Source organism: Monocercomonoides exilis (assembly GCF_001643675.1).
Source record: "Monocercomonoides exilis strain PA203 chromosome Unknown scaffold9-1957334, whole genome shotgun sequence".
Taxonomy (NCBI): domain Eukaryota; phylum Preaxostyla; order Oxymonadida; family Polymastigidae; genus Monocercomonoides; species Monocercomonoides exilis.
Window position 1 is genome coordinate 22,015 of NW_027150554.1, and position 24,378 is coordinate 46,392.

The following is a 24,378-nucleotide window of genomic DNA, read 5'->3' on the forward strand; positions in this document are numbered from 1 at the left end:
GAGCAAGAGGTTTGCTTATTTGTAAATGCATCTAAATGAGAAAAGTCGTCCTCCTTAAACGATTCAATGAATGATTCAATTATTTCTTGAAACAGCTTGACAGCAATTCGAATATCCAATACTTTATCTGTGAAATTGGTAAATCCGTCATTTTTTCAAAAATTCAAATTACCATTGTTCTGTAGATTTCTTAAATTCATTGTCACAATTATCACTGCTGCAAAATTGTATTATCAATGAACAGGTTGAATATTATTCGAAATTTGCAAATTTCACCTAAAATATGAAGATTACAATTCTATAAAACCCTTTAGAAATATTTTCAACTCATGTCGCTGTGGCTACTGTTATAATTAGCAAGGAGAAGCTCCATACACCTCAAACTTCTCTTTTTTATCTAAAAAACTTATGATCAATAAATAATAATATTTGAGGTTTTTTTCCTTAACATTGTCAGAATACTAAGGCTTGGTTAGAATATTATAAAATCTTGTTGTTTATCATATTATATATTGTTCATAAGTCACATGAGTATGACAAATTGCAAAAATGGTTTAAAGAGGAATAAAAAAAAACATTTTTTGATCAATATAGTCATTTTCGAATTTTCATTAAAAAAGTAACTTATTTGTATAAAAAAGCCGAGAAAAAAAGAAATATATTTTTGAATATTATTAATAAAAAAAATAACAATAATAATAAAATTTAAGGTTTGTATTCATACACCATTTATTATTTATATTTGGTAAACTAATTATTCGAAAGTGTTTAACCAATCATTTAAAATTGTAAAACTTTTTATTCGAAATTGGAAAACTTCTTATTCAAAATCAATAAATTTAAGTATTTTTAAAAAAACTATTTGTGAAAAAATGATTTTTTGCTGAGTATCGGAAAGTGAAAATAATATTAAATTTTTTCATTATCAATAAAAAGGATAAAAAAATAGAACCTCTAAAATTATTATTTGTGAATAAACATGGAAATTTCTGATTTTTCAGAAAAAAATCGTCATCCATGAAATCGAATAATTTTCAAATAAATAAATCTCACATTATTTGATTACACATCATTCAATCAAAATACATTATTTATTTACATAAATATTCAGAAGATCAATAAAAACAATAGAAGAATTCCGAATATGCATTTATGGATTGATTCACTAATAAAACATTCTTGTTTCCAGTTTGTAAAATTGATGCAAATAATTTTGTTTATTGAATAATTCATTTACTTACAATGTGAGATTTATTTATTTGAAAATTATTCGATTTCATGGATGACGATTTTTTTCTGAAAAATCAGAAATTTCCATGTTTATTCACAAATAATAATTTTAGAGGTTCTATTTTTTTATCCTTTTTATTGATAATGAAAAAATTTAATATTATTTTCACTTTCCGATACTCAGCAAAAAATCATTTTTTCACAAATAGTTTTTTTAAAAATACTCAAATTTATTGATTTTGAATAAGAAGTTTTCTAATTTCGAATTAAAAGTTTAACAATTTTGAATGATAAATGATAAATTTAATTGTCTTATCTTTTGCTCCGAAATCTTCATAAGATTCAACATTGCAATTTTCGTTGAAAATATTTTCTATGTCTGTAATTTCATCAATTTCTTCTGTAATTTCTTCTTCTTCTACTTTTAAAGAAACAGGAACAATATCCTTTTCAAAGCACAGATTTTTTTTTACTGCATGAACGTCAAATCAAACGTTGATTTCACAAAAATTGTGAAAGATATACATGCGTTAATCTGATCCTTGTGCTAAATAAAGGGAAAGTGCATAGCAAATGTTGTTATTATCCTTCAATTGTGTTTGTTTATGCACCAGTTTCTGGGTTTCGGAAATGTCTTTTTTCACACACATTGATGTTTATATCCAAGTGTTTCCAGTCAAGAATAATCGCGCTATTGATCGGATATAATTAATATTCCAGCTTTGATGTCTTATTTGATAATTGGAATTAAAGTATCCTTTTTTCCGTTTGGAGCGACAACCATAAACCATTTTTTTTCTCTCCACCTCCCTCTGATATTTCCACACTTCAAAAAATCCACACTTGCTTTTTCTTTCTTCCTATCCTGTTCTCCCGTTTTTTCCAGATTGCTTCATCAATTTCAACTGTTGTTCACTCGCCTCCAATCACTTGCTGTCTTTCGTTCCACATTTATGAGCAAGCGCACCGAATCACACTTCCCCAGTATCCGACTGTGTCTATTTAAACAAAAAGAAGCAAAGAAATTGTTTTGTTTTGAATACCTAGCCAGTAATATAAACAATTCAGAAAAGTCATTCTTAGTCCAATCTTTATTCTGCTAAAAGATGTTCCTGAAAGAATGCTTTTTTTGATCTTGTATTTTGGACAAGTGTAATAGTGATAATTCTTATCATGATAAATTCGTTGATAACATTTGGAAATTGGGTTCATTGAAAGGTTCATGCAATCATTTCTCTTTTGAAAAATTTCTGCAAACTATTTTCATCCGAAAAGAGTTTTTTTTTTAGGAAAAAAATATTTCTCTCTTCAAAAAAATTTCGATCGAGAACAATGAGATCAACAAAAAATTCGTTGCTTTTATTTGGTTTTTGTGAAATTTTTATTGTGTTTAGTTATTAATTTGAAATTTTATATTCAATAAAAGAATTTCTAAGGGTTTAATTTTTTTGAATGTTCTTTTATGCTATTGATAAACTTATCGAAATATAATTATTAAAATGTTTTTTGGCTGGGATGATATAAACGGATCATACCAAAAAAGAAGGAAAGATAGATAGATTGATAGAAAAAAGATAAAGAAAAAAAGAAAAACATAAAAACAAAAAGATCGAAAAAGAACGATTTTTGAGTTCAAAAATTGAATGAGTTTCATTTTATAAAACATTAACATAAAAATCTGAAATATTCAATGATATTTTAAAATAATATCGTCTGTTAAGAAAATTCAGTGTTTCATGAAGGCTTGTGATGACATCTTCATACCCCTCTTCTTCCATCTTTTCGAATATCTCTATTTTTGTTTACTTTCTTCCCTTTTCATCAGCTTCACCATCTGTTTTTTCTTTCAATCTTACTGAAATGGCCAAAAAGAAACTCAAACAATCCCAAGAAACTTCACCTTCCAAAGTTGATTGCTTCATTTCCTCCAAAACAACTCCAATGTTTCCACATTTCAACAAAGTGCAAACCCTTGCATGTTTCATTTGTGATTCAATTCTTAATGAATCGAAGCATTCATTGCAAATTTCTTTGTAATTATCTCTTGACGCTCGAAATAATTGAACGACTCTGCCGACAAGGCCAGCAAATACTTCATTTCTTAAATTGCACGATAATATGTTTTCTTCCATCACAAAGAACCATCTCTTAATAATTAGCACTTCTTTCATTTCTTTTTCTCCATTTTTCTCTTCTTTTTTCAACCAATTAACATATTTTGAAAGTTCATCCAATTCCTTTGTTGCCTCTCTTATAAAATGCAGCCCATTCATAATTAAGCTTATCAAACTTTCGTCACACAAATGTCGATCAATCAAAAACTGCCAAGCAGATTGATAGGAAAGGCGAGTGAGGTTTCGATGCTCTTGATGATATTGGATTATATCTTTGATCTCATTTAGGAAAAGTTCTTGTTCGACAAACTAATAAGAAATAAGAAAAATATCAATAAATGAAGCAAAAACAATTTAATAAATTTATCAATTTAAAAATCACACATTCCACTTGGAAATATTACTCAATGCCAAAAGTGCCTTTTTCACTTCCTTTTGGGCTTCATCGCTTTCTTCTTAATTCGATGCAACTTTCAGAAGGCAGGACACACAAACCGAAAGCAAATGGGATGTGAAGTTGCCGCTCAGAGAAAGATAGCATTCGCAAAGATCAACAAGAAGCTTATCATCCTTTTCTTCTTTTTTCTTTTCTTTCTCAAAAATCATCTCTTTTAATCTTCCTCTGAATTAAGAGAGATAAAAGCCAATACCACATTCATTTCTCAGCACAATGCGGTATCCCGCATGCTTCAGCAGCACGAGAGCGTTATCCATCGATAGTTTCTTTTCTTCAATCTTTTGGTGTATTTTATTGACAGTTCTTCTGTAAACACAGATGTGAATTTTTCTTCATCCATCTCTTCCATCAATGCATTCATTTCAAGAATTTTTTCTCTGTTCACCTTCATCGAAATGCTCCAGCTCAGAAAACAATGCTTCAAAATTACAAAGAAAGAAAGAAATTCAATAAATATGAATTCAACTGTAACAACGATTGCAAACCAGTGAAATTTTCGGTGACGCTCATTTCCTTCGACTTTTTGCAAAATGCATCATTCGGAAGACATCAACATTCTTATCAATCCAAATGAAAAGAATAATCGAGACAGAGAAACAATGACAAATATTAAATTTTCAAAACTATCTGGAAAATGTCTTTCCTCATACCATTCTTTTTGTGCAAGTACTTTTGGCAAGGTATTGCAGAGAAAAAGAACACTTTATCCTTGTTGGTTTGTTGTTATGTATTCTTTGATCTGACACTTATCTTTGAACACGAATGGAAATTTTTTTTAAACAAGATGAGAGTTTGTTTTTTAATATATCTTTTGGAATGTGGGATATAATTTTGTGTGGTGGAACGAGACAGCGACGGCTGGGAATTGATTTTGGAATTGAGAGAGATGATCTTAAAAAAAACATCTTGGAAGGAAATTCAAAATCCAAAAAAAAACATTTGAAAAATTTGATGTTTGCATTTTTTATAGTTATTGTTCGTTGAGAAGATATTTTTATTCATCACTTCTCAGAGTGCAAGAATCTGATTAATTATATAAATGGCCATTCCTTTGCTTTTCTGAGGAGAATATCAGAAGAGTGCTGGATGCCGAGAGACAATCAGTAGATGGGAATTGCATATTTTTTGTATTCAATTGGAACAGGAGAAGAAAACAAATTCGATTTCAAAGCATTTTGATGAGAATGAAACTAAGAATGTCTTCAATTGAACAGCTTTTGGAAAGAAAAAAATGCAAAATATTTATTTCCTGCGGAAAAAAATGAATGACAACATCGAAAGCAGAATATTTACGTGGGAATAAAGGATGATGGAGAAAGAAGCACTGTGAAATAATGGAAAAGGAGATTGGCAGCATCTGTGATTGACAATCCTCTGCATTTGCGACAGAAAGGACAGGCGTGAACTTTTGACGGAATTTTTATAATCAATGCAATACTTATAACTGTTATATTTATTTTTACTTAAATATTTTTTCCATTCCAGACATCATTTTTTTATGTTGAGCTTCATTCCCAAGGACAATGCATTTTAAGCAACATTTTTGCGGATTATGTGGTTTCTTCTCCTTCTCCTTCGTTTTCTTCATTGACTACATTTTTTTAATTTGGCTGATGATAAGAACGTCTTCGTATTTGAAAATTTGTTGTTTGAATAGCCATCAAATGCTCGAACTGCTACATGAATAGATCGTCTATCTGTTGTTGCTATTGGCTTTTATTTCTTCGATTGGATTGACTGACTTGCGTTCATTTTCAACAAGAAAGAAGTTCTTCTTATTTTCAATCACACGCAAATCAGACCCCTCCACTTTTAGCTCGCCTTTTGGAAAGAAATCCGACTTTCCCGCCTTCGTAGCCATCCTTGGCATTCACTTCAACTTTCAAAGTGGACATACACAATTGCAAATTCTAACAATGAGTTTATTCATCTGCTCCTTCTCCATTCAGCAGCCTTTGAAGAGTTCATCTGGTTCGTTTCATATCATTTTGTGACAAATATCACACTCCCCTTCTTCTTCTTTTTCCTCCTCCTCCTCTTCTTCTTTGTCTCCTTCTTCTTCTTCTTCTTCCTCATTTTCTTTCTCTTCTTCTTCATCATCATCTTCATCATCTTCTTCTTCTCTGTTGTGCCAGAGAGTGAATGGTGCTTGTCATTCACTTGTCTTCTGCCACACCAACATACATTTCCCAACACATTTGCCATCTTCAAAAGGTTATTCATTCATCACACACACACACACACACACACACACACACACACACACACACACACACACACACACACACACACACACACACACATTAAAAAAAAAAAATAAATAAATATATAAATAAAATATATATAAAAAATAAATAAATAAATAAATAAAAATAAAAAAATAAAAAATCAGCTTTTATTGTGTTTTGTGAGCCATGCGATTGATGAGATGCTCGGCATCGAGGAAGAAGAAGATGATGATGAGAAAAGCAACTGTTGGAGGCTGAGAAGCCATTTGGTTTGTTCGACAAAGGGCAACTTCAATCTCAGCAAGGCCGAGTCATTGTTTGGTCTCTATCAGCCAGGCGGAGCAGAAGAGTCTTTTGTTTGAACATGGATAAAGATCAAAAGGAAGTGGCACTTATTTTTTATTAATATTTAGGAAAGAAAGAAGAAGACTTGCTGTTGGAGAAGAATGACTGAAATGGAGCAAAAGAGAAGAAGGAATGAGACATTTATTGTTGGATGGATGGTTCACTCGACCTTCAGGCGAATGGGATGCAGAATCGATTTTGTAAGGTGAAACAACAGATTGGAGAATATCATCTGTCTTTGTCTACGGCAATGGTGCAAATGGAGATATTTTATGGAGGAAAAGAAAAAGTGTCATTGTTGTTGTCGAAGGGAGAAATAAAAACAGCTCAACAATTTCAGCTGATGCCAAGGAGCACCAAACCGGCTGAGAAGACAAAAAGATGAAAAAAGCGAATAAGAATTGCATGTTCAGCTGAATTGACAGGAAAACGTTGTGAAAATACATCGATCGAAGATTATTCATGCATCAACATTATTTCATCTGATAGCGCGCCAGTCGCAACAGAAATGTTTCAATGGCCAATGACTGTTTCATTCAACGCACAAAATGTTTTTTCTGATAGCGCTATTAATTTTGGTGATTCTCGTTTTGCTGAATATTCTGCTGGAAATACAGCTGACTTCTTCTCATATGGCTCAACTTCACCACAAGCCACTCCGACAGAGAGAGGAATTTTATTCACTATTTCTATTCATCATCTTCTTCATCTTTTGTTGCCAACAACCATTTTTCGGTGATTTTTATCTTCATCTTCTTCCTTTTTTGGGATAGTGATTAAGTGAAAATTGAGCGAATCTGATTAAAATCCATTCTTTTTGAGCATTGCTCGAATAGATATCCATTTTAGAAATTCTTTTTTGGAAAACATTTCTGACATTCACATTAACACAGATGAATGAAACATGGAGAAGATGGTTAAAGATTAAAAAAGTTACACAGAGAAGACAAGAAAGTCAGTCCAACCGAAAAGAGAGACAAGTCACTTTCACAGAAATGGATTTGGCACTTTCTTTTCATTGAGTATTTTTTTGGAGAATTATTATCAAGTTCTGACAGAACAACTATTTGATTCGGAATTCAATTTGTGGGACATTTGAAGCAGAAGGCAGGTATTGAATATCCAATGGCATTTGTATCTTCATGATTTTCTTCATCTTCATTGACAATTCAATAAACTCTCTCAATCACTGATTTATTCTTCAACATTTCATCCATCTTTCGATGGAACAGTTGATTTCTCATTCATTGTCCATCTCTCTTGAAGCTAATCTCTTTCGATCAAAATCATCATTTTTCATCTTCATCACCATTTTCCAAAAACACATTTTGTTTCATATTCTTCACAACAAACTATCAACAAACATGAAACGTTCAACATCTGATTTTTCTTCGTTCTTCTTGTTCTTCTATCATCATCATAAAAAAAAAAGCATGAGAGTTTTAAACAGAATTTCTTCATTTTCTTCTTTTTCTTCTGCATTTTGAGTGTCTATGAAAACAGAAAAATTGGAGAATGGAAGAGAAAAGGCAAAGGAAGACGTTCAATCGAACATATCAACCATTTACATCAAAGCTGTGAATTCATTCGCTATGTCTTTTCAATTCATTCTCAACAAGCCAATAAGAAAGGTTTGACATTTGAAGGTATACATTGCATTTGTATTGGGTTTGAGAAAAAAGGGGATTTGGAAGAATGGATTTTTGGAACATTTCATGAATTGAAGAAAAATGGAGAAGAAAAGAAGAGAGAAAGGAAAAGAACAATTTTGAACAGAGAATGAGAGAGATCAGTCAAGGAAACTGAATAAGGATGGAAAATGTTTGATGAATGAAGAAATATTTATTTACGCGACAACATAGCAGCCGAAGGGGAAATGCAATTGGAGCAGAACTTTTGGATGATTTTGTGAGAAAAGAATGTGAGTGAGGCATCCTCTTCTTCTCCATCAATAAGAAAAAGCAGAAGAAAACAGAATGATGAAAGAAAAAGGAAGAGAAAGAGATAGAATTTGAGTGAAATTATGAAGAATTGTATTTTGAGATGAAATGAATGAAACGAGTGTTATTATTCAAGAAGAAGAGATTAAAGGAATCAAGAGAAAAGCGAAGGAAGACAAAAGAAAAGAAAAAGAATAAAGAAATATGAAAGACTGAACAAAAATGAGAAGAATGTGAAGAGCAATTAATTCTGATTGACTTGTTCTTTCATTCCCATTCTGAAATGGAGCATTGGATTGGATTCTTTTTCAGCCATATTACATATAGAACTCATGAAGTTGAAATCTGTATTCTTCAACAAGCATTTCTTCATTAATGCTTTTGCATTCTTCTCAAGAATTGTCATTTTATTTCTTCTTCTTCTCTTTTCGAGTTGATTGAATTTGCAGAGAGAAAGAGAAAAAGCAGAGTTATCCAGAATTTTCAAGAGGAATTGTATGTGAAGTTAAATTTTCTTTATTCAAATAAAAGAATCTTTTTGAAGAAAATGTTATGAAAATCTTTGTTTAATGAAGATTCTTGATGAAAATAATTGAAAAGATAAGAATGGAATTTTTGCTTTTTCTTTTCTATTTTTTTTTTTAATAAAAAAGGAAACAAAAGCAATAATAAAAATTTTTCAATCTATTTTTTGTAATTTTGCGAAATGATGATAATTGAAAAAGACAGTTTTTTGAGTGAAAAAATAAAATGAATTGAATTAAGTTAAACATTGACAAAATATTCAGAAATATCCATCGATAACTCATTGCAACCATTTTTGCATAGAAAAGAAAATATTCCATGAAAGCTTGCAATGATATCTTCGTATCCTTCTTCTTCCATCTTTTCATATATCTCCATTTTTGTTACTTTTCTTTTCGCTTCTTCCATTTCATCCTTCTTCTTGGCTTTCATTTGTCTTGAAAAAATCAAAAAGATATACAAAAAATTACTTATAATGTTATCTTTCAAAGTTGGTCGATTCATTTCATCTATAAATGGATTAATGGCACTTTCCTTCACAAAAGCATCAATTTCCATGTTTCTCTTTTCTGCTGCATATTTAAGTGAAAAGAGGCATCCATTGCGAATTTCTTCATATCTGCACCTTGATGAGCGAAACACCTGAACAATGCTGCCGATGAGTCCAGCAAGTTCTTCGTTCCACAATCTGAATATTTGAAGGTAATAAGCAGTATTATTGAGCCATCTCCTGATAATTATCAATTCTATTCTTCCATTTACTTCTTCTTTTCTCTTCCAATCCACACATTTCGACAACTCTTCCAATTCTCTTGATGCTTCTCTTGCGAAATGCAGTTCATTCACTATGACTTCATAGCTTTTGTTTCTGATAAATCTTTTTATCAAAAACATCCAAGCAGATTGATAGGCAAGCTTTGTAAGATTCTGATATTCCTGATGATACAGGATAATTTCTTTGATTTCATTCAAATATAGTTCTTGTTCGATAAACTTATTAAAAACGGAAAAAATAAATAATATCAATAAGAAAAAAGTTTTCATACATTAAATCCTAAAGATGCCAAAGCCAACAACGCAATTTCCGCTTCTTTTTGAGTCTCCTTGTTTTCCTCTTTATTCAACGCAACTTTTAGGAGACAAGGCATACAAATCGATAATGATTCATGTGGGAAATCATAGCTCAGAGAAATATAGCATTCGCAAAGATCAATAATAAGCTTTTCTTTTTTTTCTTCTTTTTCCTTCTTCTCTTCTTTGACAATCATCTTCTCAAATCTTTTGTTCAGCGAAGACGAATCAAAACATGGATTCCACACGTTTTTCAGCGCTTTGCAATATCCAGCATGTTTCAGCAGCAAAATTGCATTTTCCATTGACATTTTCTTTTCTTTAACCATTGTGTGAATTTCATCAAACAGTTCTGTCTTGAAAACGGATTTCCATTCTACTTTATTCATTCCATCAATTATTTCATTCATTTCTTCAATTTTCTGTTTCTGCACAATTTCACCGCAGCGCTCAAGCTCAGAAAACAAATCTTTAATCAATTTATTAATTACCGAAAGCGCTGAACATTCAAAAAATTGAAAAAATTCACAAACTTAAAAACTTTCCTCCAAAGGATAGCTCCTGAACATCATCATTGGATTTGTCTTCATCACACACATCCATTCTGTCTATTATGGTGAAGATCAATTTGCTGCAAAATTTCAAATTAAAAACAAAAACAAAACAACAAACAATGTTGATGATTGACAAAATCAAAATACAATTGTCAAACTCAATTTCTTTGCTTTATTGGGTAAAAAAATCTATGTTAATAAATAAATCACAAAGAAGCCAACAGTATTGGCAGTATTTTGCCAAATACGAAAGAGTTTAATTTCTATCTGATCGAACCAACAATAATTTATTCCAAGAATCTGGATTGAATTTTGAATGAATAGTTGAACGAATTGAAAAATATCCAACATGTTTGGAATTGAATATCAAAATAACTTCCGTTTATCTATTTTGAGCCGCATGAAGAAGATACAATAAAGCATTTTAAAGAACTTTTCAAAGAAGAGGCAAAAAAGCGACAGTTTGACACTTAATTTAATGCATTCCAACACAACTGCAAACTTCAATTTGAACAAAAGCATTTTAATTTTAAACGTTTGTTCAAGTCAAAGCAATAAGGATAATTTTATAATTAGTTCGTTTCTTGAGTGGGCTAGTAAAGCTGAATGAAAATTGATGGAGGGATTCAAGCTTTCATCAATTCACATTTTTTGATGCCAGGGCGAACGATAGTTGGAAACATTAGGAACCGTGTCAAGACAACAATGGACAACATTGTTAATTGAGCATTGAAAGAGATTTTTCCAAAAGATTTTGAGGTTCTGCGAAGATGAAAGAATTCGAGATGGTGAAGGAAGATTAATGCAATATGCGGAACCAAGCTCATGCGGAATTTTGAGTACGTTTAAATCTATTAAAAACTTCATGGTGTTACCACTTGACGTGTATTTTTCTGCAAAGACACTTGTTACCTTTTTTTGGAAAATACATCATTTTGGGTTGATTTGATGGTTATTGTTGATTCACCGATTTCGGCGTGGACTTCGAAGCAAAGGCGGAAACAATACGTACGATGCCGAAATGAGTCCTACAAGATAGTACAGACTACGATTGAGGTGTTTGATGAAATTGGGGTACGTTATCCAATTTATGAATTATTTATTCATTTTTTTCATTTTCTATTTTTTATATTCTGATTTATTTTGCAAATTTATAAATAATTTTCACTCAAAAACTGATTCTTCCTATAGATTATCACCAATTCATCTGAAGCAGCATTCAATCGCTTTGTGAATGGGCTCACATTCATCTTGTTTGTTTCATTGAGCTTCTGACAACATCTGCCTTTTGAAAGTGTTTGTCTTGTTTCCTTCCATCTGAATCAATGAATCATTCAGAAAACAACTGGAAGGATTCCAAATTGAAGGAAAGTGACGATAAAGAGAGGCAAATCCTGCTGATGCATGCGGGGTGGGGAAAAGGAGAAGAGGGAAGAGAAGAGAGAAGAGAAGAGAGAGAAGAAGAGGAGATAAGAGATATCAGGTTGTTAAGAGAGGGAGCGGAGAAGATTGAAAGAACAGATAACGAAAAAGAAGAAAGAAGAAAGAACAAAAAGGAAGAAAAAAGATGAATCATTGTCATCTCCAACTGTTTCATCAACTTCTCCTTCTCCTTCTCCTTCTCCTTCTCCTTCTCCTTCCTCTTCTTCTTCTTCCTCCTCCTCCTCTTCTTCTCTGTTGAACCAGAAAGTGAATGGTGCTTGTCATTCACTTGTCTTCTGCCACGCCAACAAACATTTCCTAACACATTTACCATCTTCAAAAGCACATTCATTCATCACATACACACACACACACTCACCTGTTACTGCGACAGATGCAAATGAATGCATGCATGAAGCCATTTGAAATTCGAATGAAATAATAAAAAAGAAATGAGTTGGTTAAAAGAAATGCCTGAATGCTATTCTTCGAGTATTTCTGAGAGTTTTGGTGCAAAAGCAAAAGAGCAGAAAGTTTAAGACTCAACATTATTACACAGGTTTGTTGTTTTTCACAACATGGCTTTTCATTTTCATTCACTTATAATTTGAACGAACATCAAAAGAAATTAAAATATGAACAATTAATAATGGTAAGAGGGTACATAGCGACCGGTATAAGAATTGTGTTAAAAAAGAACTATTGACCTTGAAAAACATATTTACGGATGTTAAATTCTCAAATAGGAGAAACATTCGATAAAAAGCTGAAATTTTTTAGTATTTATAAAGCAGGAGTTATTAAAAATTAATGATAAAAACCCTAAGATATATTAGAGAGATTATTTTTATTAGGTTTTTATTAGAAATAAAGATTATCCACTTGTCAATGTGTTTATTAGGGTTATGTTAACGTTAACTTTTAATTTAATCAACTGATTAGGGTTTTTTTTATTTCTAGTGGGGAAGTTTTTTTAATAAACATTCCTGTTGGATTTATAAAATAGGTTTTCTCAGCTTTGAATCACTGTTATACGAAAATTACTCTCGAAATATCATAATTGCATTAATTGATAATCGTTTGAATAAATAAAAACTTGAAAATCGATTTTTTTTTCAGGTCGTTATCTGCCCACTTACCATTTCATTTCCAATATTTTCGCATCCTATGATATTCAATCCAGAATAACAAATATTATGTAAATTCTTGAATATTATTATTATATCTCAAGATCCAAAAAGCACAATTTATCGAAAATGAGGATTTTCATGATTGCAGTGTTGAGCATGATAGGATTGCAAGGTGCACAGGAGAGCGGAGAGCAGCAGCAAGAGGAAGAGATAGATGTTGTGACTTTTGGGTCAAACATCAAACTGCAACACATCAATTCGCGCCATCGGCTGCATTCTCACGAGGTGCCATACGGTATGTTAGCTTATATATTGCGGAAGTAGTCTGTGCTTGCGTACGATACGTGCATTTTCTCTTTTTCTTTTTGATGATGGTTTTTTGCGATTCGTTTAATATTTGATTTTTATTTGGAATGTGCTTGAGTTTGGAGGATTCACTTCATTTGTTTTGTTTTTACTTTTTTTCTATCTTTGTGATGCTTGCGTGCTTTTGTGAATGGACTGTTTTGTGGATGGAAAATTGTTCGATTTACATAATAATAATTGATTTTTATGCACACATGTCAATGAAATGTGTTGTCATGTACTGTTGCATGGACTCAACTTGTTGTTGTATTCTGTGTGGCATTCAGGACAGGGCAGCTTCCAGCAATCGGTGACGGCTTATCCGAAAGGAGATGATCCAAACTCGTTGTGGATCGTGAAAGGAGCTTTTGGGCGATCTGTAAAGAGGGGGTTTGAGCCATTGCTTGTTTTTCAATTTTCTTAATTTGCTTCATTTGAATTCTTATGTAGAACACCTGTTGAGTGCGGAGATATAATTCGATTGGAGCATGTGAAAACGGGAAAGAACCTTCACTCTCATAGCTTTAAGTCACCAGTATCTGCACAGCAAGAAGTGAGCTGTTTTGGAGAGAAAGGAGAAGGAGACGTCTGTGTGTCTATGAGCTTGTTATTTTTGTTGTTATAATTATTATTAAATTTTTTTTTTGAATTTTGTGTGGGTATTTGCATTCATTTTTTGTTGGCAGTGGACAATTGGAAGTTGATTTGCGAGCCAAACAGGCACGCTGGTGATGTGTGGAACAGGGGACTGCCAGTGATGCTACAGGTTTAACACTTTTCTTTTTGGTGTATATTTTGTCTCATTGATATCCTTTCTCTTTTTCTTTTATTGTGTTTGCAACTCCTTGGGAAAGCATGTTGAAACGAAGCGATATCTGTTTGCACACAAGGCAAATGTATTTCCATCACCACTTCAAGGGCAGATTGAGGTGACAGGTTTGGCTTCAGTTTTTTAATTGATATTTCCGTTAATTTCACCACTCTTTTTTTTTCTATTTTTCGTTTTTAATAATCTGATCGGTTATGCCCTCTAAAGCATTTGACAAGATGGATGATCCAGAAAACAAGTGGAAGACAGCTGAAGGAGTGTATTATCCACCTCCAAAGCCTGAATAAAAATATAGTGCAGTGGATTGGTTTTGTAAGATTGTATTATTTGTTTTTCTTTTGCTATTGTTGGTTGTCACAATGGCGCTGTTGCTTCATTTCATAGTCGAAACAATTTTTGCGTGAATTCTTTGTGATATGTTTTTACTCATCATCCCAAGAACAGCAAAAATGGTGCCTCAAAAATATAAGAGGAGAATTGGATGCGAAAGAAAGCAAATTGACAACTTAAATGACGAAAGGTTAATTGGTTGGAAAGAAAATAAAAAATGGAATTAATCATTAATGTTTGAAGAGAAAGATTGAAATGTTATAAAGAAGACAGTAGAATAGAAAAATGAGATGGGATCAAAGTCTGAACCTCTGAAATGTCCATTCATTTATTTTTCGTACAGACTTTGCTTTTCAATATGTTTATTCTTTTAACATTATCTTTATTATTATTATTTCGTGACAAAAATATCAGCTTTTCTTTGAGAATCTGTGAATCTCATCTTTTCCATCTTCCTCTCGCTTCCTCCAAATGGTTAACATCATCAGGTTGGTCCCAATGCAATGGCCAAATCTAGCTCAATAACTGGAACAAACGGAAAAAAAAAAAAACAGATATGAGAAAGCTTCAATAACATTTTTCCGTGCAGCTCTAACACTTTCAAAAAAGTTAAAAAAAATACAACAATTATTGTTGAATCAGTGTAAATTGTTTCTTTTCTGATGCAATCAATTATTTTTTTGAGTAAGATAATGCAACTAGCAAACAACACGATAATCGCCCACTCTGAAAACTATCTATCAGATGGAAGCGTCAAAACTGTAATTTCTAAAATCCATTCCATTCAGATTGTTTTATTTGCATTCTGCGCTTTTATCAACTGGCTCATGGAATTTCTAGTCTGAGCATCGATCTTTGAATCACAAATTATTATGCACTGTCTTCACTGAAGAAATTTCTTTATTAAAAATGTTAGGTGTAACTGCAACTTATTTCCCATGTAACAAAATTGAAGACCGCTTGCTTTAATAATACCCTCTGCTTCCATTTCAGCTTTTTCTAATAGTTATTCTTGTGATTTTTATCCTCTTTTTCTTGAACATTATCCATTCTTCACCTTATTTCTTTGCCATCTCCTCAATAACACTAGCACAATTTCATTAAAGCCAATCTCATGCGTAAAGCCGTGCAATGCCGCAAAAAATATGATAATCACACATTTTTTGTGACAAGAAATTCAATGAAGAAGTCGAATGGCTTCAAGGAATACGAGTTTTTGAAGATAAAGCTGACAATTAGAAAGAAGGAGAAGAAGAATGTATGAATGAATGTTTGTATGAAAGAAGCACAGATTTTCAGTTGGCTGGTTTATCACATGTTCCAATATAGCACTAAAAGCATTACAAAAGTGATTGCATTAGCCTTCAACGCTTCGCTTCTTGCCTTTGGATCCTCCTCTCATTAGATAAAAATGAAAATGAAGTCGCAGTTTCATTTGTGTTTGTATACAAATCCATTCAAATTGAAGCAGAAACATTCACTTTATAAGTCATATTAATAAATCTTAAAAAAAGAAGAGCATGACTTCTGAAAAAAAAGCAAGAATGAAGTTTTATGAATTCCTCTTTTCAACATTCATTTGTTCATGAAATGCATTTCTTTATTTGCTAAAAAGCGTAAACATTTACTCTAACTTCTTCAGTTGTAGCATCTTCATTATGCAAATTGTCATATCTTGTCAGCATTTGTTTGAAACTCGCAAAATAAAATTTAGAATTGATTTATTCTGCAAGCTTCACTCTTCTAATGAAAGAATGAAGTTGAGCTTATTGAACCGATATTGGATAATCTTCGCCTGCAAATAAGCATTTTACAACTGATGTTGTTCCCTCAATTTTGTAAAGATCGAAATCTCCTTTGATTTGATATTGGATCCTATTGAAAATACACTCAAAGCAAAACAAAGTATCATTTGCCTATCAAACAAGTCAATCAGGAACAGTCAGATTATCAAAATATCAGTTTATTTAATTATTATTTCGCTGCTTTTTATTTCTGTGCCTTCGAACTGTCAAATAATCAATAGTTGATTTTCAGCATGCTTCTGCCTTACGAGAAATCTACATGTATTTTAAACACTTCATTTGTCTTCCTGCTCCTCTCTGTCTGAAACTGACTGACACAACAATCTCTCTGAAAATTCAATGCGCTATTCATTTTGTGAAATAAAAAATCAACAGCTCAAATTGAAATCCAAAACTTCAGATTGAAGAAGGATCCGAAGTCGAATTTTGGTGCGAGCCACTGATTATGGTGTGCCTGTTCATATCTTTTGGTAAAATTCCCATTGAAAGCACACCAACAAGTGCATTTCCGTCGTGAGAATTTTGAGAAATAAGCCATTTCCAGATTAAGCAGAAGAGCAAAGATGAAAACTGTTGGCTTTACAAATCAATTTCCTTATCTGCAACAAAGTTAGTTCTCTTTCTCTTTAAACAAATCTGAAGAAAACATTGTTTTCATTCGATGATGATGTATTGTGTGACAATCTTCCTCGCCATTGCTCTGTTTCCATGATGCCGATGGAGCAGAGAAAGGTTGAAGGCCGCTTCGCGAAGAGGAGTTTTCTGAATATTCAGCGATAAATTGCATGTTGAAGTGGCAGCTGGAGACAAGTTCGATAAAAGCTGCTGTGAAGGCAAAATTAGTTGCTCATTTGAAGAGAAAGTAGGAGACATTTCAGCAGAATCAGATGTTGTCTGTTTGAGATGAAGAAGAGCGAAGTTCAAAGGCGTCGATGGTGCAAGTTCTTTCTGTGAATGCAGCTCAGAAAGAGACGAGGAAGGCGACTGAGATGGAGAAGATGAGTTTGGCAGTGCTGTTGCCTTTGAGGACAATTCATTCAGCGTGGCAGAAGCAGAAGACAGGAAAGAAAAGGAGTTTGGAGGAGTTAGCACTTTGGTATCAATATCAACCAATCGTTTTGCTGAAGATGAATTTGAAGAAGAGGAAGAGGAAGGCGGCAAAGGAGACGGAGATGGGGATAAAGACTGAGAAGGAGAAGGAAAAGAAGATGAAGAAGAAAAACAATGTGAAGAGCGAGGTTGCATTGATGATATATCTTGAATAGAGGAGTTCAGTGCCTGCATGTAGAAGTGGAGGCTGTATGTGTTCAGCCCGATATGTTGAAAGGCACGCCCAAGATTGTACTCGGCTTCTGCTTTGTTCTGAACAGATAAGAAAATTGACGTCAATGAAATAGAGATAAGAAAAAGAGAAAGAATATTAAAGGAAAAAAGAAACTAATTTTGACAATTAGACTAAATTATTGAAATTTCTCATAAAGTTTCTTCTTTTTTTCTCTTACAAATTTTACCATTTTCATCAACATTATCAACAACGCAACAGAAGTCATGCATTATTCCTTATTTCAGCACACCTCCCTCAGCTTCAAGTATCGGAGCATAAACACAAATGCCCTAAGAGCGCATTCTTGCTTGTCCTTCGTGTTCTTCGTGAGTACCCTCATCAAATAGCACAGCCCAATCATCAGACACAGAAACGGATCACTCAGCTCATCCACGTTGTATGCCTTGCTTTCTCCTTCTGCTCTGATTGCCTCTTCCTTCTTTGTCTTCCTCATCTTCCGCTTCTTCCTCTCCTCCAGTGATATCAGTGCAGCCACATAATGAGCAGTCGCCGATGCATATGCCCCGTGCGAAAAGGCATCGTTTCCAGTCAAAATCATCAAAATTGGGTGGAACGGATGGAGCGAAGATTGTCTCCGAATAAACTTCGTGTCTGCGCTGAAGTTGGTCCTGCAATGCATCCAGTGGAACAGCGTCAGAAGGAGGTTGTAGTCAAACGAGGACAAAACAGAAAATTCTTCAATCGTCTCTGGCCTGTACGGATGGATCATTTGCTGTGCAGATGCTGCGTCATCGTCTTTCTTCTTGCCTTCTTCATTCTCCTTTTCTCTTTCTCTTTCTCTTTCTTTCTCTTTCTCTTTTTCCTTCTCCTTCTCCTTCTCCTTCTCTCTGTGCATAATTCTTCCTTCTCTCCACTTTCTGTACAGAAGCAGCTGCCTCAGCAGGCGATGCACTGCCAGCGGCACATCAAACAGCACCGCCAGCATAATCGTCGTGCGACACAACAAATCTGACCACTTTGCTGTGAAGACTGTCTCATCCAGCGCAAAGAACAGCGAAAGAGCGCAGTCAGACTGGCCAATCACAAACAGGCTGACAATCGCCTCTTCACTCGCCACAAGCAAACTCTCCTCAAATTTTGTTGGGAAAAGATCGGTGAACGATGCTCGAGTAAGTTGAATAATCTCTTTCAGTGTCAGCTCTTCTTCATTTTCGCCTTCTCCATCTCCATCTCCTTCTTCTCCGCCTTCCTCTTCTACTTCATTCTTCTCCTCTTTCTCTTTCTTTTCCTCTTTTTCCTCATTCTCATCCTTTTCATTCTTTTCTTTTTCATTATCCTCCTCCTCATCATCTTCATCATCATCCTCTTCTTCTTCTCTCTTTAATTTCTCTTCTCCTTCATCTTCCTTTGCCTTTTTCTCTGTCCCTGTGCTTTCTTTGTCTTTCTTCCTTCTTTTACCTCTTCGTCTTCCCCAAAGTGGCTGCTTTGGTTTAATCCCATCTGTCGGCTTTACGCTCTCCTTCGCATACCATGGACGTTCTGAGGCTGTCTTCTTTTTTGACACCTTTGCCTCTTCTCCTTCTCCTTCACCTTCACCTTCACCTTCCGCTTTCTCCTTTTTCTCTTTCATTTTCCTTTCCTCCTCTTCTTTCTCCTTCTTTCTCCTCCTTCTTCTCTTTCCTGCCTCTCCATTAAACGCATCCATCAGCCTCCTGTTTGTCGCTTTGCCCACTCTTTTCTGCCGGCAGCGCTTGAGAAAGTGCCACAAAAGAGGATAAAGTGTCTCTGCACATTTTTTGTACTGCTGCGACGTGAAGAACAGATCTGCCTGCTCAAATGCAAGGCAAAGATGAGTCAGTGGCAGAGGCAGCGGGAAATACATCACATCTGGTGAAAAAATGGCTGCTTTGGCGTTTTCGTTGTCTGGATAGCTGATGAATGAGCTTGGAAGCTCATCAAATGAGCCACTTGAAGAGAGAAAGACAGAAGGCAGTGGAGGGATGATATCAAACGGAGTGAAGATGGAGTCTGAAGGCAACTGAGATGAATGAGAAATGTCCGAAGAGGAAGAAAAGGAAGAAGTTGGCAGAGGCGAAGATGGTGTTTGTTCTTTATCTTTTCCATCTTCCAAAATTTCTTTCTCTGTTGTTTCTGAAAATGAGGACTTTTCTGCGCTTTCTCCTAATCCGCTTTGAATCGGAGCCTCATTCTTTTTTGCTTCTTCAGAAGGCATTCCAACTGCATCTGCAGCATGCATAGAATTAGTTCCCTCAGCAGTTTCATTTCCTTTCTGTTGTTTTCCAACTTGAATGTGCTGAGCATCAAGCGGAGCATTTATGACTGCCAAGGCCTGTTCTGTTCGGCCGAGCGAGCGAAGGATCTTCGCCAGATCGATCTTCGCCTCTACATTTGACGCATCAGCAGCCACAAGCTCAATCCCAACTTCAGCTGCCTTTTCGAGCATTCCGCACTCCCGAAACGTGGACATCGCCATCTGAAGCACCGGAAGCGTGTGGAACTCGGGCAGCGCAAGGAGATGCCTCAGAATGGGAGCTGCGTCTGTGTGCAGTTGCTCTTCTGCCATTGCAGCACACACAAGCTGCAGAAGATCACCATACTCGTCAAGTGGCAACTGCATCAGCTTCGACACGCATGGTTTCCATTGCGATGTGCGATGGAGACGCACAAAGCACACTGCTTCCTTTGCCAGAAGATCAGCGGGAACTTGCAATATATACCCTTCATCCAGTAAATGTACCTGCTCCGACGAAGAAGTTGTTGATTGAGATTTGTTAGTTAATTTTTCAAGCAGCAAAAGCACGTCCCCCCAACGTTTTTGAGCAATATAAATATCGCACAGTATGTTGACAAAATGCAGGTTCTTTGGAAATGCGCTTAATCCATTTTCTATCGTGTTTGCCGCTAATTCATATTCCTTCATTTCAAAACATATTCTTGAAATTTCTCTGAAAGACATTATTGGCAAATCCTTTCTCTTTGTAAATGGTTTTATAGTTGTTGTGGCCTTGTTGAAATCCTTTTGACTCAAAAGAATCCTTGCACGAGCAATTGCAACATCAGTATTGGAGGGATCAACTTTAAGAACTCTCTGATAACAATAAGCTGCTTGATTGTTATTTCCCAGTTCAAGAGCAATTTCTGCTATGTGCAGCCACCATCCAACATTCGATGGTCGTAAATGAGCAGCAATTAGAAAAAATTCCATTGATTTCTCTTTTTCGCCAATCTTTCAAAAAAAGAATGAATGCAATTATTAAAATTTTTAAATATTACATGCATATAAGCAAAAACCTCTTCGTAAATTATTCCAAGAGTATTATAAGGTTCAGGCAAGGAAGGAGTTTGCTTGATAATTTCTAAGTAGAGATGGATAGCCTGCTCGAATTCGTGCGATATGTAAAACTCAACTGCCTTTCCAAGTAGCTTTGATAGAGAAACTGGAATTTTTTTTATTCCTGTTCTTTTCTCTCCCTCCATTGTCGCTAATTTTAAATATTAATATTGATCTTAAACATTATGATTCATTGAAGATCATAATTTCATATGTGTTGACAAAAACTAAAAATTTAAACTTATTTTTCAAGCCCTTAAAGTTTTATGAATATTAGAATATAAATTGTTATTTAAGAGTGATGCAACTAGAAATGATCAAAATATTACATAAAAAAATCTAACATTTTCGCCTTTAAATGAAACGAGGCAATTGAAAATAATTAAAATGAAAGAAAGAGTTGTTATATAACTAAAAATTAAATATAATTCCAAAAAATAAATGTTAAAAAAATTATAAAGATAAAAATGTTAAAACTTATAAGCAGTTTCATGGAGTTCGAGGTGGATGAAAAGGTACAACAAGATAATCGTCTTTCAGTCCAAATTCAGCAGAGCTAATTGTCTGTGGAATGAAAGGCTGATAAATCTTTCCGTCTTCAACAGGCTCCTTCTGCAAGTATTTTTCAACAAGCTCGCTCGTCTCCACCAGAAAAGAGAGAGAAGATGGGTGTGGAATGTTTGTCTGCGCCTGCAGCCTCCGGCAGAATGACAAGTGTCGCTTCAATTTCTCACTCAGTTCTCTGTCAAACACAGACACCGCTGCTGAAGACTCTGTCTTGGTGAATGCAGATGATGTCATCTTCTCATTCTCTCCTCTTCTTTCTTCTCCTTCTCTTTCTCCTTCTCCTTCATCTATCTCTTCATCCAACGCAGGCTGAGTGGCAGGGATGGACTCAGCAGAGCCAGCCAAGCATTCCCCTCTCCACTGCACCAGCAGCTGCACAAGGGTGTCTATTAAGCTGCTGGTGACACTCAGCACATTCAGCTCCCACCCCACTTCGTCTGGGTCGAATGCCATCTCCTTCCACACACTCGCCGAAAAGACAGGAATACGCAGCATCTGGGCAGGCAGCATCACGCCTTCCTCAGCAGATTGAGAAGAGGGAGAGGAAGAAGAAGAAGAAGAAGTAGAGAAAGAAGAAGCTGAATGAAAAGCTGATGTGTGAGTAGAACTTCTACCTATTCTGATGGCATTTTGGTGTGTTTTTGGGGGCGGAGGGAGCTGTGGTGAATTTGGCGGAGAGAAAAAGGAGGATTCGTCGAAGGAGGAAGGCAGAGAAGGCGATGTGCATTCAGATTGGGCTGAGTGGAAGGCAGCTTTTGTGGCGCGGGTGTTTGAGAGATAAGAAGGAATTGGATAGGCTTTGAGGGGGCGAGGGTGGTGGGTGGATTGCTGCTGGAGAGCATATGACACAGAAGAGGAAGAGGAGGAAGAGGAGGGGGAAGAAGAAGAGGAAGAAGAAGGAGAAGTGGATGAGGATAAGGAGGAAGAAGAGGAAGAGGAGGAGGAAGTTGAAGATGAAGGAGGAAGAAATTGTTCAATCGATGAGAATGATACAAATCTTGAAGAAGAAGAAGAAAATGAAGAAGAAGATGATGATGATGATGATGAAGGAAGTTTGTTTGAAGCAGAAAGATTTTCTACAGCTTTGTAGTTTAATTCATTCTTTTGTCCTTCTCTTTCACTCAGCATGTCTTCCTCTGTTTTCATGTCCCAATTAAACAACTTCGCAAAAAATCGCTTGAACATCGAATTTTTCTGTGAAGCAGACACTTTTTTCTCATCATTTTCTGAATGACTTGCATTTCTGTGCTTCGAAGACGGCAGCAGCGACACGTCAATCTCAAAGTGATTTCTCTTCTTTTTGTCGCTTTGGCTGGCTGAAGATGTTGTTTTGACTGGAATCCGCTTTCTCTTTTGAGATGGGCGTGTTACTGCGTCTTCTTTCTCCTCTTTTTGGTTGTTGACTGAGCATTCCAACTGCATAGCATCTTCCTTTGCAGCAGAAAGTTCACTGCCAACAACTCCATTTTCTGGATCAATATCACTTTTGATATCTTCTTCTTCTCCTTTTCCTTCTTCTTTCATGTCCATCATATCTTCAACATCTTCTTTCTCCCCCTCTTCCTCCTCTTCTTCAAAGTATTCATCGTCCTCTTCTTCGCTTTCTGCTTCTTCATCATCTTCAACATATGACTCGTCTTCTGTTGATTCACTATTTTCTTCATTCAACTCGTCTTCATCCATCTGTTTGCTTTGCGTATTTGACACTGTTTGCTCGTTATCCTCTTCATTCTCCATTTCTTTCTCTCCATCATTTTCCTTTTCATTGCTGTTTTTCGCCTCATTTTCCATATCCGCCTCGGCAGTCTCTTCATTTGCCTTGTTTTTCTCCGCTCTTCTTCTATTGTAATGCCTCTTCATCTTTCCTCCTCCTTTGATTCGCATAATCTCATTCTCTTTCTTCGCTTCCTGATTCGATCTTGTTCGCTTCTGCTTCGGAGGAATCCCATCTTCTGAAGCGATTGGAGGCAGCATCTCCGCATACTTCGCAGGAGACACCGTGCTCTTCCCTTCTGTTTCATTAGAAAGATCAATAAAGTCCATTGAGCTTAGCCTGTTGATCGGAGGCGGTGAGTGAAACAGAGCAAGAGGCGTTTTTTGTGGGGTCAGAAATGATTGAGGTGTTCTTGGAACAGCAGCCATCGGAAATTTTCCCATTTTTCGAGGGGTCATTGATTGAACTTTTATTTCTTTTTGCTTTGCTTGTGATAGCATTAGTTCATCTTTGACAGCGTTTGTATGTGAAAGAGAACGTTGAATTGTGGTCGATTGAAGTTGAAAGATGTATGAAAATATCACATCCAGCATTTGCAAAACAATCGAAATTGCTTCAACTGTTGGAAGTCGTTGCAATAATGTATATAATCTGACTGAAGTTCCAGAAATACTTGGAGTATCTTTAACTTCTTCTAAAGAATCGTTTTCAACTTTAAGAAATGTAGGTATCTTGTAGAAAATTCCATTCGGAAGGCAAATCTGTCCAATGCATTCGCAAATTTCTTCAAATGATTTTTTTAAAAGACGAGAGAAGAAACTTCTCACTCCCGTTGAAAGAATAATTTCGTAAGTATCGTCGCGTTGAAGATAAGCAACTCGATGTTTGGGAACCCAATACTTCTTGTTGTTGTAATCAAAATTAATTAAAGATAAGCGAAGGCCTTTTGGCCATCCATCGGGAATTATTGGTGGTTTAACAACTTCAAAAACAGTTCCACGAAGATTTGAAGTGAACGGATCAATTGCTGGCACTCTCATATAAACTCTTCGTGGCTGTATCGATTGGGTTTCACTCATAACTTCGCTTTAAATACGAAATACAGTAAAAAAGAAAAAAAGAATTATATGATCTT

The 24,378-nt window shown here is 35.0% G+C and overlaps 4 protein-coding genes across 4 annotated transcripts; 1 reads left to right on the forward strand and 3 right to left on the reverse strand.

Moving 5' to 3' along the window:
- Positions 1-9,879: 9,879 nt before the first annotated feature.
- On the reverse strand, positions 9,880-10,513 carry MONOS_17176 (uncharacterized protein; the record flags this gene model as incomplete). Its single annotated transcript, XM_067870071.1, has 2 exons — positions 9,880-10,379; positions 10,444-10,513. The coding sequence occupies 2 exons, from the start codon at positions 10,511-10,513 to the stop codon at positions 9,880-9,882; spliced, it is 570 nt and encodes a 189-aa protein (XP_067732241.1).
- Positions 10,514-12,763: 2,250 nt separating this feature from the next.
- MONOS_3047 (putative stromal cell derived factor 2) lies at positions 12,764-14,615 on the forward strand. The gene is made up of 6 exons (XM_067873018.1): positions 12,764-13,311; positions 13,649-13,751; positions 13,812-13,951; positions 14,048-14,127; positions 14,216-14,297; positions 14,398-14,615. The coding sequence occupies exons 1-6, from the start codon at positions 13,143-13,145 to the stop codon at positions 14,475-14,477; spliced, it is 654 nt and encodes a 217-aa protein (XP_067732242.1). The 5' UTR covers positions 12,764-13,142; the 3' UTR covers positions 14,478-14,615.
- A 1,464-nt stretch (positions 14,616-16,079) lies between these two features.
- MONOS_3048 (putative General transcription factor 3C polypeptide 3) lies at positions 16,080-21,108 on the reverse strand (the record flags this gene model as incomplete). The annotated part of the gene is made up of 3 exons (XM_067873019.1): positions 16,080-17,687; positions 17,900-20,857; positions 20,923-21,108. The coding sequence occupies 3 exons, from the start codon at positions 21,106-21,108 to the stop codon at positions 16,980-16,982; spliced, it is 3,852 nt and encodes a 1,283-aa protein (XP_067732243.1). The 3' UTR covers positions 16,080-16,979.
- Positions 21,109-21,235: 127 nt separating this feature from the next.
- On the reverse strand, positions 21,236-24,372 carry MONOS_3049 (uncharacterized protein). Its single transcript, XM_067873020.1, has one exon. It carries the CDS (start codon positions 24,320-24,322, stop codon positions 21,452-21,454), a length of 2,871 nt encoding a protein of 956 aa, XP_067732244.1. The 5' UTR covers positions 24,323-24,372; the 3' UTR covers positions 21,236-21,451.
- Positions 24,373-24,378: the final 6 nt, after the last annotated feature.

Excerpts from the sequence above, each read along its gene's own strand:
- MONOS_3049 (XM_067873020.1), bottom strand. The coding sequence starts at position 24,322 with ATGAGTGAAACCCAATCGATACAGCCACGAAGAGTTTATATGAGAGTG.
- MONOS_3047 (XM_067873018.1), top strand. The coding sequence starts at position 13,143 with ATGAGGATTTTCATGATTGCAGTGTTGAGCATGATAGGATTGCAAGGT. Across the intron at positions 13,312-13,648 it reads TTCTCACGAGGTGCCATACG|GACAGGGCAGCTTCCAGCAA; the intron begins GTATGTTAGCTT and ends TGTGGCATTCAG. Across the intron at positions 14,128-14,215 it reads GACTGCCAGTGATGCTACAG|CATGTTGAAACGAAGCGATA; the intron begins GTTTAACACTTT and ends TCCTTGGGAAAG.